This window comes from Harpia harpyja, chromosome 17, assembly GCF_026419915.1.
Source record: "Harpia harpyja isolate bHarHar1 chromosome 17, bHarHar1 primary haplotype, whole genome shotgun sequence".
NCBI lineage: Eukaryota > Metazoa > Chordata > Aves > Accipitriformes > Accipitridae > Harpia > Harpia harpyja.
The window spans coordinates 11,586,001-11,601,463 of NC_068956.1; the positions used below are offsets into that span (position 1 = coordinate 11,586,001).

Here is a 15,463-nt window from a genome sequence, read left to right on the forward strand (position 1 = left end):
CTCAGGTCCCTCTCTTTGACTGAAAATATCCCCCTTCTGGCAGGAACCTGCTGTTGCCTTGTTCTCAACATCCAGATGGAAGGATGACTTGATCACAAAAACGTTAATGAAAGGGGCAAGTGAGTGAAAGCAAAGATGCAAAATATCCCACTCTCCACCCTGCTGTCTCTCATCTTCATTCTTTAATCTCACTACGAAAGATTGGCTGTGTAGGGTGGAATTCATCTCACATGACTTTGGATGTCCATGAGGTAGATGTCACCCTAGACTACATTTATTCCTAGTGAGAGAAACAGACATATTTAAGGAAAAAAAATCACAAGATCTATTTTAGGAGTTACTGTAGGGTTACAGTAAAGCATTAATGGAGATCTAGATGTTGGCATCTGTGGTCAGATGAATCTCATCCATGAGGACTACCAGAGTGGCAGGGTAGCTGCAAAAGCACAGGGGCAAAGCCTGGAACTTCAGTCCCCAGGTTGCATATTTTAATACCACCAGTGTCAGAGGATGCAAGGAAGGTTTTCTTCATCACTGACACACAGCAGTGAAAATCTTTAAAAAGCCCATAGAGTGATATCAGGCAAAGGACCTTCATTACAATACAGATGGCAAAAAGGAGGCAAACTGAACTGAACCCAATGCCCCAAACTTCAACTGACATCAGTGGCAACAGCATTTCACCATGTTTTTTGTGGTGGTCCTTCAAGCCCAAGGAAACTAACAAAGTAAGTTTCAGACAGTCTTCAGACAGGGCAAAGGCACAAGCCCTAATGGCATTTAAAGCATTTAAAGAATTAAATTGTGAACAACTTGAAGACCATTAGCAATTTGCACTGACAGCTGCGGCACCTGGGGGGGATCTGCCAGCTTATGTAGAGAGTTAAGAAGCAAATAAGGAAACTTCATAATGACACTTAAGATGAAGCCTCCCCCTAAATCTCATATCCTGGTTGCTTGGAGTTTTTACAGACTCTTACCCTATAACATCTCTAAGGTACCACCTTTCCCATCCTCACATAGCTAACACTCATTTGGGCTCAGCATCCTTGATTTTGATTCTGCTTTTCTCTTATTTTGCCTGGCTCATAGCCCTCCAGGGTGATGCGCAACACTCACCTCTAGTTTCTCATCTGTACTGTGTCCCCAGCACTATACATTGTTTTACTGACCTTTTTAAGTTTCTTCTCTTAACCTTCCAAAGCCTACCCCGTAGGCCTTCCATACTTCATCTATTGCTTATCATTTAGTGTCTAGACTTGATACCTAGACTTGATTGTGTCTCTTAATTTCAAATATCTCTCAGTGCCATTCTCCACTGAATGCTTAATAGTTTTTCAAGCAAGTGCACCATGAGCAGAACCGATATTGTATTAGTTTTGTGCTTTTCCATTTGCCTACAGCAACTCCATTTGTTGTCTTTTGTTCTGTTACATAGATTTTAAACTGTTTGGGACAAGTTCAGTGTTTTCAACTATGTTTGTACAACACTTTGCTCTCAGGGGCTTAACCAAAGACTAGCACTTCTAGCCATTACAGAAAAATAAAAATACTGGTAAGCTATATTAAACACAATTCTCTTACTGCTTCAAGAATATCTTTAGATTTGCTCATTACTGAGTAGGACCTATATTCAGTCTTTGATGAGATCTGAACTAAATACTGCTCATTGTGAGGTACAGAAGGAATGCCAAAAAGAAGAGCACAATAGAAGTCTGCATTAACACCAGAAAGCCTGACTTCTACCTGTTTTTCTGAACTGATAAACTCATCCTAAAGAAATGAAGAAAAAAAAACAGGCTCTAAAACACTTTTAGAAAAACTGAGTTTTCTCTGTGAAGTGATTAGCGGCTAAGCTGAGTGTATACGATTGTGTACATCTATTTTTCCCCCTGCAATATTGACTTTGAAGGCAATGAAAGCATTTTGTGTTCCACTGATCAATGCCTCCTGATTATATTGACTTACTGTACATTAGCTCTGGTCCTCCTTTTATTTATATCCTTTTAGGCATAAACTCTTTCTTAATTTTCCAGTTACACATAGTAGCACGGGTACTGAGAGAGGAAATGTAAATATGCGAAAAATCCTGTTCATCATGCTAGAAATGAAAACCATTCCAGCCCTACAATTTCCCTGGGTGCTGCAATGTGTGTTAGAAACTGAAGAATTACAGCCTTGTGCAGGTTTTTGAAGGGCATATCTGACTGCCTACTTAACTCTATTAATAGATCTGCTCCATTTGGAGTGCAGCTGCAGTGCACTAACGAGAAAATGCCCTTTTTGCTGTTGATACGTTGTGTAAGAAGGAGCCAGGCAGCTCTGCTCTCATTTATTTTAGTACAAACCTTAAGTGGTTCCTCTGAACTCAAAGCTTTATTCCAAGTACACAGTGACACTCCACTCAATTTAATTTATTCCACTTTGGCACCGTGACACAACTTATTTCTTGCTGCTCTTTCCTATGACACTTTGTTGTTAATGTTTTCTTCAAGTGAGGGAAAGGGAGGTTGATTTTCCTGAGGAAGAATCAGGAAGCAAACTGCTGTTAAGAGGCTTTTGCCGAGATGGGCTGGCTCTGAGAAAGTTCACGAGCTTGGGCATTGCAGACAATCTGCCCTGGAGCCCCAGCTGGATCTCCCTACTCTTGCAGCAGGTACCCAGGTTAACATGCCTGCTTGTATCCAGGAGCGTGCAGATGCCCTGTTAAGGTAGAAACAGCAAGGTGGAAACAGCAGTACCAGCATTATTCAGGTTTTCCTTTATCTAGAGCATCCCAGACCCACATAGCCCCAGCCAACAAAGAGCTGATCGCATGGCAAGAGCACTGAGGAAGATGAGGAGCGGCTCAATGCAGAAAGGCTCAGGTTTTGAATCAGATCAGAGATAGCCATAAAAAATAACTTTGAATAATTGAGTGGTGCAGGTTATGGTGCTTATATTAAGAATATATATGAGTCTGAAGAGGTAGAATGGAAGTTGGGTATATTCACTGGACAGTACTGTCACACACAGGTGGTTCTAACACACAGCATATGCTGGTCATGCACTTCACAGCGACAACAGCTTAAATGTTACATGGATGGATCTTTCCTTCTTTTCTATTTTACCTATTTTTCCAGGTTTTTTTTCCTCCTTTCTTTTCCCTTGTCTCTCCTTTTTATGCATAACTCCCTTTCCTACATACTTAGACTCTCCCCTCCCTGAGGTGACATCCTGCTGAGCACAGGTTTCCCCCTCCGGTGGCAGCACACACATCATTGCCTCTGGGGACACAAGTGCCACTTCCAAGGGAGAGGCCTTTGGGAATAAACCCCATGGTTATCAGTGAGCCTGTGAGCCTGGAGCACCCCAAGGCTGCACAGCCAACGCTCTGTAGAAGCACCTTCTGGAATGAGGGGGAATGGTGCTGAAAAAAACACCCAGCAAGATCTTTCCATCTAGCAAAGTATTACCCACTGCTTGCTTGTATGTGTGTATGGTCATCTGATTTATCGCAAAGTTCATTTTATTTAATTACCTGAGTGTTTTGTCCAGGGACAGCACTGTGCCAGCCCCACTGTTTTCTAAAATGGCAATGAACCATGACCTGTGGCCAAGGGTTGTTTGTGCTCCTAACACAGAACAACGCTGTCACTATCCAATATTAAAATAATTAGAGGTTTGTGCTTTCATTTTGCTGGTTTCGTGCAACACTTCTTTCTGGTTTTGGCTGAAAGGCATTTCTCATCCCTGTGTTTTGTCACTGGGGTTTGTCCAAGTATGTGCTCAGGGTGCAGGTGAATTAGGAGCTAAAAGCAGTACCCACTGGAAAATGCCCCTATTTACCTGACCAAATGGGAGAAATGTTACTTCTTCTGGTGACGCTTCTCCTCCCTTCCTAACTTGCCCTGAACTGCCCTGGGTCTCTCAGAAAACCTTCAGTAATGAAGAATAAATATTGGGAATATACTGAAGAAACATGGGTTTTGTCAAAAAACACTCATTGCATTTTTTAGAGCTGTTTGACATCGTCAGGAGGGAGGGTTTCTGTAGTCCAGGGTGGTGGTTTTGGTCAGACTGAGACACGTGGCTTGGCCAGGTAACCTGTGAGAGATTAAAAACTTTGGTGTGAGGCTGAGGCACCTGGAGCAGCGACTCCCACCAGAATGAAAGCGGAGGGCAACAGCCGAGAGGTTAGAAGCGATCATTAAGTGTTTTGTTGTTGCAAGGGGGACCATCCTCTCTTTTACCATCCCCATCTGGTTTTGTGCCAAAAGAAAAAAAAAGGAAAATCAATACTAGTTGTGTGTGCATAGCTGTAATGTTTCAAACAAGTACATGAGGCCAGGTTTGTAGCCAGAATTACTGCTTGCTAGTAAAAGTACTTACTACTTACTTTGCCTGTACTGGAGAAACTGATATATGTGGAAAAATTGGATAAGCCTTGGAAATACAGCTGGTCTTCAGATCCTGAGGTCTGTTTGTTTTTTCCAGCTGGTGCTGGCTGGTTGAAGAAAGGACAATCCATCCTTTTGCTGACCCTGAGGTTGTTAGTTTGGGCCCACTGTGGAACAGAATAGTATTTTAAATCTCCACATATCTTATTTAGCAGAAGGCCCGAGGCAATTAGGGCAATATTTCCCAAAGTGGGAAGTGCTTTTGGACATTTCTTAGCACTGCTTGAGTTTCTGAAAGGGATTCTCTGCTTGCACAGACAACCGCGTCACAAAATTTTCCCAGAAATGAAGCAATGTCCATCTTCAAACTATTTGTACTTTTCCACTCCTATGTCCACTGGAAGGCAGTTTCAAGGCTTTTTTGAGGGTGAGGGGATGTTGAGGAAGGTGGCCTGCAGGCATTTTTGTTTGTGGTCTAAAATTAGGTACCAAAGGGAGACATAATTAAGGGTCCTTTCTGAAAAGGTGTGAACTGTCTGTCTCCATCCTTGGAGATATATCGTCTCCATCCTTGAAAATATTCAAAAGCCATCTGGGCATGGTCCTGGGCAACCTTCTCCAGATGGCCTTGCTTGAGCAGGGGGGTTGGACCAGACCTCCAGAGGTCCCTGCCAACCTCAGCCGCTCTGTAATTGTGTGGCTCTGTGAAGGACTGTGATACCTCAGAGAGGGATAGCAGCACCGCGCTGGTGTGGCTTAGGGGCAGCTGCACTGCCCTTTGCACCGAGCACCGTGCTCACGTTAGCAGCGGTGGCACTGTGCCGCCATGGGGCTTGGTCCTTGGTCCCTGTAGCAGAGCTGGCTTGAGTCCGCAGCTCCTCCGCAGCCGGCATGAGGAAGACATCAAAAAGCTAGACTTAAAAAGATGAAGAAACTGTCTGGCATATGCTGCTGTCATTCCTCGGTGGTGTAATCCATTCTTTGTATTAAGGTGTGGGCCTAACCTGAGCTAAGGGCAGGACGTTCGTTAACTCTGCGATGATGGCAGGTCTCCAGAGGCCAGGGAGAAAGGCAAGAACCTGGGGAAGTGTTGAGAGGGAAGATGCGGGGTGGAGACAGGATCATAAAAGAGCTAGGTGAGAGATGAACCCACCCACATTAAAAAAATAAAAACCTGGAGGGCCTCCTCCAGTAGGCACATCTCACCCTGTGCATCTCTGGGGCATCGTGCCTGTGTCTTGCCCCACCGGTGGCACAGGGAGGCAATGAAACGGGATGTCTGTGGCCATTAGAGGGAGCTTGGTGAGAGCCCAGGGATGAAATGCTGACTTGGAAAGCTGAAGCAGTGCATGGAGGACAGCTGGTTCAGCATTTTAAACCTATTTTTGGTATCCTTAAGATGCTTGTATTACTGTATATAGCTATTATGAGATAAGAATGCACTTCCCTATGAACTGCCAGAAACACTGCTGCCTCTTCCTTGCAAGAATTGCTTTCTGAAAGAGGCTGGGATTCTTTTAAGAGCAGTTTAATAGTTTTATAACAGTGCATGTCTGGTGGGAGCTTGCATCAGGCATCCTCACCCCACGATAATCTCACCAAAAAAATACAGCTGAGGTTGTCCCAAGCCTGTTCACCAGCTGATATTAAATGAACTGGATGCTTTTACTTGTGAAAAAGCAAACAAGAAAACCATTTGGACTCATACAGCAGTCAGAGGAAGGTTCAGCAGTTGCTGGATTCACCCAGGACATTGCAGATCCAGCTACAACCTCCTTCCACTCATGGGCTGAAACTGCCCCGGAGGGAGGTGAGGGATGCAGATGCCCAACTGCTGGGCTAGCCTGGTACTCCCTGACCCAGGATCTGCCTCCGCGACCCTTCACGCTCTGAAGGAAAGGTGGGATGGCTTAGATCATCACATCTCACCCCAGAGCATCCCAGTCCCGCTACACCGCTGGCCTTGGTCATGCTTCCCACCCCTTCTGCTGAGCCAGCGCCAGCCCTTTCGCAGCCACGCGTGAGAGGTTTCAGCATCTGGCTGGGAGCCACTTGGTTTTTTTACTCCTCTATCCATCTGCCTGTCTAGTCAGGCATTAGATAAAGGAACAAATTACTGCAGAGCATCTCATCACTGTATGTAAACTCCTCTGTGGTGTGCACCCAGCCCCTGGCACCTTGGGGAGAATGAAAACTAATTGTGAGAGACTCACTGGGTGCCTGGGAGGGAAGAGGGATGATCCGCCACCAACCCCATGCTCATCTCCTTCCTGCTGAGCAGCTGACTGACAGCAACCTGTTACCACCAGGAATTTGTCTTACATATCCACATACTTCAACTTGTTCTTTGAGAATTTTGACTTTTTTCATGAGTGAAATATTTTCAGTCCTCATGGCTACAGAGAAAAACTTCAAAGCTTGAACTGCTAAAAAATCAGAGGCCAAATAAGAACTAGCATTTACAATCTTTTGTAAAAAAACCCTGCCTTTTTTGAGAGCCTGACTTGTGGTTTTTAAATAACGCAGAACAGTGATACGTGCTTTTTGGCTAACATGGCACTTCTTTTAAAAAGCAACTGTTGCAAAAAATCCCTGTGTGAGGTAAGTCACTACATGCATTGCTTTTCTTTGGGTCTGTGCTCCTTTCCTTGCTCTTTGTCTGGTTTATCTGGGTAAGATTAGGAGCACTGCAGGGCAGGGAGGGTCCCTGTCTGTGTATTTATTTGCACTGTGTCTTGCCGGCTTGTAAAGGAAGCAAGTAATCATCACCCTTGCTGCTTTCATGTCTACTTGCACAATAGAAATAATTAATAGTAATAGCAATGCTTTGCCTATCTGCGGCTCCTTTCATCTGAAGACCTTAAAGTGCTTGACAAGCATTAACTAAATTAGCTTCCAAATACCTGGAGAGGGAGTCAGATATAATGATCCCCACTTTGCAGATGAGCACACATGAGGAGAAGCGAAGGCTAACTGAGTGCTTACAGTTAGTCAGCTGAAACCTCCATCGGAGGAGGTTGCTCAGCACTTCTGAGGCTCTGGCTGTTTTCTCAGGTGCCCAAAGGTGGGTTTCGATGTCCACTTTCTACTTCCAAAATATACAGACTGTGGACCTGTGTGATCTGCCCCAAGTCCTGCAGGAGCTCGAGAAAGCATTTCAGGCGCCGTGATTCATGAATTTTCCCATTCGGACTACTAACCTGGCCTGGGAAAGGAGGAAGCTCTGCTGACACCATGTTGGCATCACTGTGAGCAGGCAAAGCCAGGGTCACTCTGTCTAAGTTAGTCCTGATTTCAGAAATGCAAGCGGACTCCGATGCAAAAACAGTCCTGCTCGGACCCAGGGGTGGTGCAGCCACATTTGCACCATGCTGCCTTTCACTTCATAACCCCTTTTGGAGAGGGATCTGCAACTGATTTTGCAGTTGGCAAATTTGCTCAGTCTTGTATGCATGGTCCGGGCTTACCAAGCTGCATCCCTGCCACAGTGTTCACAAGCCCTTAGTTGCAAAGAAAGATGCCAAGAGCCCTGACCCAACTCTGGGGTCTTAAACCACAGTTATCTTGTCTCCTGCATGTCTCTGTTAAACTTAGGGTGCTCTGCACCTCCAGCAGGGGAAAGGAGAGACTGGGCAAGAGCTGGGCAGAAGAGAGAAGAAATTTTCAGTAGGGACTATATAAGATTCAGCACTAACTCAGAATGATAGAACAAAGGCAAATGATGTTTTGGAAGACCACAGCAAGCTCTTAAAGGTGATAATTGGGTTGGTGGAAAGGAGAGAGGTTTTTTTCCATAGACTCTCCATTTCCATAGGAATTTCTAATTCTGTATAAATTATTTTCCTTTTTAATACTAGACCTGAAAGGTTTCCATTTCAGGAATGGCACTCTGGCTGTAACATAGGCTTCTTCAAATAGGAAGCAACAGAGTCACCGAAGAGTGGTAGGGCTGCTCTTTATTGCAAAACTTCATAGACACAGATGAAAGACTCTACAAGTGTTGACAGTCATCTGCAGATCCCATAAATCACATCATTTCACTGTGGGTAATCATCCAGGCTTCCACAAGGTCGTGACATTTTCCCCACTTTCTCCTTTTCAGGCAGAGAAACTGGACAGAAGAAGTTGTCTGGACAGCAGGTAACTTCTGTTAGCTCCTCCACCACACACAACACCCTCCCATTTAATCAGCAGACCCCAAGCAAAGTGTCATGCCTGCTGGGAATTTGCAGGTTCATAACACTCTTGGGGATGGCTTGCCTGGCAGAGGTGAGTTTGCAACAGTTTGGAAGCCACTTGTGCAGATGCAATCACATCACTTCTTTCTTTTCTTCCCGCAATGCTTGATACCTTCCTTTCTGCCACCTGCTTTAAATAGTCCTGGTTAGTTTTCCAGTGCTGGTGTTTCTTACCACAACTCCCCTATTTGCCCATAGAGAAAATGGGGCAATGATCTCATAGGAGGAAAACAAAAGGGCCACATTTCCTCTAGAGTAAGTAAGTAGGTCAGTGCCATGAGACGTGATGGAAGCGGATCCCGTGATGCCCACGGGGCGGCTGGAGGAGGCTGGGCGGGCAGTGGAGCTGCTCAGGGGAGAGCTGAGGTGGACCTTGGCACTAGCCCTCCTGCTAGCAGGCAGCAAAGGTGGGTATGAAAGGGTTTCGCCATGCAACTGGGTCACAGCATCACTCCCACACAGAGTGAAAGTCCCGCGAGACCCTGGTCTCCACCACCACCGTGCTCAGAGGGAAGGTGGTGGGGCAGGAGGGCTGCCGCCTTGCTTCCAGCACGGGATGGGGAGCCAGGAGACTGGGCTGCCTTCCTGCGCAAGCGCCTGGAAGTTACCTAACCTTTCTCTTTCCTCATTTGTATAATAGGGTTAATAAACATGCTCTGCCCCACAGTGATGACATAAAGTTAAGCTCTTTCATGTTAGGTGCTACAATGGGCAGCACCATAGAAACCCATAAATAATGTACCTTGAAGTTCTGTCGAGGTATTAGCCTTGTTTTAACAGTGCAGATATTACATGAGTTAATACATGCAAGAAGCTTCTCTTAATTAGGATCAAAACTTCGTTTTTTTAGCTTTGTTTTAATGGCTTTTGAGGCTGAACACATTTCACTTGCCCAGCCTATTTGGCAATTTATTATAATCTCTTCAAACTTGCAGCTCCTTTCAGTACACTGTTAAATGCTTTCCTTCTCATTACTGCAATATTCAAATTGCAATATTACAATCTTCAAATGTAAGTGGTTTTTTTTCTGATGTATAATTAGTTTCTCTAAAGTCTAAATTCAGATACGGCATTGTCCTTTGTTGTTGGTGTGGCAGATACAGGATTTGGCTCAAACCCCTGATGGAAAAGAAAGGATTTGTGGGCTGTTTCTGGTACAACAGGAGACCACTTTTCCATTTCACACTTCGGCTCAAGATTTGCCCACAACTGGTAATGTACCAAAGTAGCTGTTCTGCAAGGAGAGTGTCTGCACAGAGATGTACAGAGAAAATCATTCTGCCCTAATGATCTCCAGACAACCATTGTGGTAAGTGTCCAATTGTGACCCTGAGCTGGGTGCATGGACTGAGCCCAAATGGCTGGAGGGCAACGCCAGGGAGCCATGCGGGCTCTGAAGTGGGAAACTGCAGGGCTGGGTTCAGTCTCCATCCTGCCACAAAGACTTCTGGGCAGATGTGAGTCAGATCCACACTGGGCCACCTGTAATATGGGCTACAGCTGCCCTTCTAATATCCTCACTGATCACAGGTCCTTGTTACTCTTGGAGTTTCAGCAGCTTTTTTTGTCTTTCTGTCTCCAACAGTTTCAGTGCTCAGACTTTAAGTACTCCCGGGAAGTGCTGCACATGCCAAGGAAGCCTTTCTCACCAAAGTGCTATCCAGAATTGCAAGCAGAAGTGGTGGATGCCTTGGAGGCCAGATGGTTTTTGAGCTTTCCAACCTGCCAGTGTGAACTCAAAAGATTTAGATAATTCAGATACACCTTGTGTGATTATCCAAGGCTATAACATGAGGTTTACCTTCTGCTCACTACTAGGGCAACTCAGAAAATTATTAGAAAGTGCAATAGAAATTGTTTTTCACAGATGTACTATGAGGCTTTTGTATTTAATATGTGTTCACAGCTGGAGAGTGTGGGAAAACTGATGAAGGGGGCAGATGGCTTGGTTAAAAGAGCGGTGTGAAACTTGGGAGGGTATAACTCAGTTCCCAGCTTTACCACAGGCACTCTTTGTCACCTTGGGATGGTCACTACAGGCACAGCTCCAGGTTTGGTGGCAATACCCGCTGAGGGTAATCTTATGCTGGAAACAGGCAGACTAATTCCCCAACCTGGATTGCAATGCAGACACAAACCAACATAGCAGAAGGACCAGGAAAGGAATGTCTATGAATGGGAACTCTACTGCTATCAAGAAGAAGCAGAAGGAACAGGGTAGTCAATCTGCTTGAATATCAATTCATCATCTGCTCAATGGAGAATGCAAGCTGGGTTTCAGTAGTAGGCAGTCTGAATAAAGTGCTCATCGCCAAACTCATGTCGCCTAATTTCAAGGAACTGCAGAAGATCAGCACATCCAACATCTTTTTTCATTGACCTCATGGTCATTGCCAGGTTAACTTAGGTATTCTAGTTAATTCACTAACATTAGTTGGCACAAGTCTGGGCTTTAGTGGATTAATTTAAGCTAATTATTGCAATCATTCCTGATGTACTTAAAAAGAAAGCTCCATTGGTGATGTTTCAGGGCTCATTCACAAACTGGTACTCAAGATGTTTGTCCTTCAGACCTATGAACATTGCTCCTCATTACAAAACCTCGAAACCCAGCCATGCACTAATTTTAGAAAGTCTCAGAGGAACCAGTATCCAACTCTTTTACTGAATGGATCCTGAACGAAGTGACAAACTTAATCCCATTACCTCACTGCCGGAGGGGAGCTTCCCAGAAATTTTCCTGATGCAAAGGCAAAACAGCTATTCTTTCATCTTTTTCTGAGTCATGTCCACAGCACCTCTCTGGAATGTAAATGTGCCTGGGTTTAATGATGTGACAAGGTAATTAAGTGTTAATGTGTGGATGCAAAGGGTATACAAGTTGCCAGATCTAGTAAATGCTGAAGCCAAGCTAAGGCGTTTACCAGACTTACAACACATTGCTGATATAAGGTGCTAATGCCCACACATTATTCCTGTTACAGAAATAATTTTTACGGTAATAGACAAATAAATTAACTTTGCATTTGAATTTTGAATAGTTATTCTAACAAGAAACCAAACAGGACCCAATCTTGGGCACATGAGAAGCAATAGAAAAAGTAGGACATAGCACTATTATTATTTAAATTACTATAGTGCAGTCAGGTGCCAGCTCAGAATTGGACACTCCCCCTTCCTATTCCCCATTAGCTCGATGCGCTTGGGATATACGAGTCCACATATATATAGATTTATGTTAAACACATAACAGAATTCTTTAGTTACAAAAAAGCAAACAGACAGAAGGTCAGAACTGTCTGGATGAAGTTGGCCCTGTACCTGGTCTTTAAATATCTCTAATGCCATGCAAATGGCTGATTTAAGCAATTCAACTCTACACAATCTCATTCAAAGTGCACGTTACCCTCTAAATAAACATATTTCCTATTCAAATGCAAACCCCTTACTACTTTATGACAATGAATATTTGCATAACAGGCACCCAGTTCTGTAAACTCAGGTGCTTGAGTGACAGGAGATGAAGTTTGTAGCTTGCCCGGGCAAGCTACTCTGGGCAATGGAAGTATTCACTGCAGAAGGCTGCAGGGTCGCAGGCCCTGTGTAAAGACCACAGTGGGATCCTGCTAACCTCCAAGTGTCACCTTGGCCTTTTCACAGCTTCATAGCCCACCAGCTGGCCTGTCAGTCCCACCGCAGTTGCATGTTTGATAGCTGTGCCACCAGCTGGCAAAGCCTCTGTCTGTCCTGTAGTCATTGTCTCTTCTTTTGCTTTCTAAGTATGCCTTTTAGAATCACAGTACTATTGGTTGGCATCATTTGAGTAACCAAGTGACACAACAAAGCAGTGGAAAAGGAAGATGATTTTTAAGTATCGGTATTTTGAAAGAGAGGGTATAGATTGACAGGCCAAGAGGTTGGGCAGCGTGTGGTTTGCAGCAGAACAATGACGAGATGAGCAAGGTCTTCAAGGTTATTAGGAAGTGTGTGGGTGCCGCTTCTGAGGATCTGTTTGTACAACATCTGTATTGTCCTATCACTTCTCCTTCTCGTTGTTCATCAATTAACTGACTTGAGATAATGAACATCAGCATCTACCAGAGAGAAGCTTACAGCTGAGGGACTCTTGCTTTTACAACTATGTTAAGCTGACCATTTGTAATTGTCTGACTGTATCCTTACCCACGTATACTGGGCTTTCAGTCCTTGTAGCTAAAGAGATGCAAAGCATAGCCTAAAGAAACCGAAAGCTTCTTTAGTAAGATAGTCTGTGTGCCTGTGTGCCTTCTCTCTTAACTTAGATGAGACCTACTGTGGTCCAGGTGGCTGGAGGCTGGGCTGCTGTGAACTTCACCTGCTTTTTGAGTTATTCTCTGTGTGACTTCAGAGACATCTGCACACCAGTGATGGAGAGAGGCGTTCAGCACAGCTGACCGTACGTGTAGCTGTCGCTGCCTCATGCCAGAGGGTGAACCTCACGCGACTGCCACGTAAAACCACATTCACATCACTAAGGTAGGTCTTGACTGACGACATCAAACCTGTGGTTACCAAATTCATTTGTGAAGCCTCTTGCACCCCTAGCCATGAGTAACCATTAGCTTCAACGGGAAGAGCTCAGATGGTTCTGGAGCTGAAAGGGGAATTTCACAACTATTAAAGCTCGCAATGAGTCTTAGGAGTAATGCTGTATTCCAGAACTGCAATTATTTCTGTCTTTAGTTGGTTAAAAATTAGTAAGAGAGCAGTATGATTTTGCAAAGTGTCTTGCCACCTAGGTGATTTTTGGGGGGATGTTTCCTACGTGGTTTAGAATATGCTATCAAGTCATACTTATATAGGTTTACACTTGGCTTTGCCAAGATGGTAATAGAGATGTCCTCTCAGAGGAAGTTAAGCTATAAAGGGAGGGACTGAGTTTCTAGAGAGCTACGTGGGCACGTTAATTACCAAGGTTAATAAAAGGGTGATCTTTGTGTGCCTCAATTCTTAGTTGTCCAAATGGAAAGACTTTACAAAGGCTCTAATTTCCAGAAATGTTTGTAAAAAGTGACTTCATTTTGGGCACTCTAAAACTGAATGTATTCAGATCACTTGCAATCTTAATAAATGGGTCAGAAAATCCTAGAAATTGGAGAGGTACAGACAAATTCATTCTCTCTCTCTGATAATGCTGGATTATAATCTAGTGCCATGTCATTGAAAAAAACCCAGTGAAGGCAGCAAGATGTTAACTTCAGAAATCTCAGACATGATAAAGCAGTTAAAATAAAAATAAATTTAAAAAAAATTTTAACAGGTATGGCAAAAACACCCTCCCCCCCACCTCGCCCCAATATGCCACACCACATAGTCTGGAAAAAGGAGGACAAAAAAGCATCCAAACTTCCAAAAAACCACCAACTGGCTCTAGCCTGGACAGGTAAATGAGCAATTTATGCATTCACTGAAGGATTGGCAAAGGTCCTGCCATGACAGCAACCTCCTCCCTAGCCCTGCTCTGCATAGCCGGCCTCTCTACCTATCCCAGTCCTAACCTGCTGAAAAGGAGGAGCTTTGCTCTGTCCATTCCTTATTTATAACTTGTCGAGAGCTGGGAGGGAGGGGTGAGCTCTCTGTTGTGCGTCCTGCTGCTGCCTGCCCGCTGCCAGCCTCGCAATCACAACTACAAATGCCTCCCGCGCAGCGTGGTGGCTGCCTTTGCGCTCTTGGGTTCCTCTGGCTGTTTGCAGTGGTGGAAGCAAAGACCAGAACCTATTACCTCGGGATTGTGGAAGAAAACTGGGACTATGCACCGTCTGGGAAAAATCTGATCACGGGACAAAACCTCTTAGAGGACAAGTAAGTCACTGGGGGCTCTGATAAACTGGAGATGTATTGACAGCTCCAAAGAAAATTGACTAATATGGTTAATGTTGCTGTGAATGCCTTAAGATGGTCTTTTTCTTGTTTTTCTTCTGATGATGTTGTCATAGGCGGGATTTCAGCTTCAAGGCAAGAGTAGACTTTGCTTGACTTCTCTTCCATCGTGGTTGATTAAGTAAAGTGATAATTTGAAGGACACATAAAGGAACTGATATTTGTCAAAAAAGTGTCAGGTACTGGGCTTAAAATCCCCTGTGTGTGCTTCATGGAGATGCAGGTATTTCTGGGACTTGTCCAAAGGCAAACTGCAACTTTGCCATAATCAAGCACAGCTCTTTGCAATAAGACATAGAAGTCTGTTTAACTGGCAAAAGATAGTAAGTTTTCTCTCCGTGAGACAATAAAAGCTGGGGAGCTTGGTATGACATTGTAAAATTCAGATGTTTATAGTACCTACAAATGAGATACAAGCAGGTGGTCCATATATCCCTGCAATATATGCAACCATGGAGACCTCCATTTAGGAAATCTATTTAGATAAGTGCTTAAATATACAAGAGCAAATGGTCACACTGAAGTCCTGGTGATCACCTGTGCTGAAACTGGAGTTCGTAGGTAAGCGCGGTGATGAATCGTGCCTCAGCCAGTGGAAAACAGGCATCCGTTCTCGTGCCTGCACTGCTGGGGTTGGCTGTGTGTCCCTCCCACACCAGAAGAGCTGGCCTGGACATTGGATGGGGATGGCAAAGACCCTTGGTGCCTCTCTACAGCGTGGGCTTCAAGCGTGTATGGGAATATTTTTAAGATTTCATTGATATCTTTGACGCCCTAGAGATAGTTTGGGGGTCCTTCCTCTGAGTCTAGGCTTGGGGTTGGGGTGGGAGCTGTGAGGGAGTGAGGAGATCCTGGTGTCCATACCAGGTCTGGAGGCACATTGGGAGCTGGATGCTGTGTCCCAGGAGTTAGAAATGGAAACGTCCT

General features: G+C 44.6%; 1 protein-coding gene across 1 annotated transcript in view; it reads left to right on the forward strand.

The window, feature by feature from the left end:
- The first annotated feature begins 14,222 nt into the window (after positions 1-14,222).
- The window catches only part of HEPHL1 (hephaestin like 1), a 36,869-nt gene continuing 35,628 nt past the window's right edge, over positions 14,223-15,463 (forward strand). Inside the window, exon 1 of the mRNA XM_052812961.1 lies at positions 14,223-14,458. Coding sequence (XP_052668921.1) covers positions 14,289-14,458 — 170 coding nt within the window. The 5' untranslated portion in view covers positions 14,223-14,288. The remainder of the gene's footprint in view (positions 14,459-15,463) is intronic.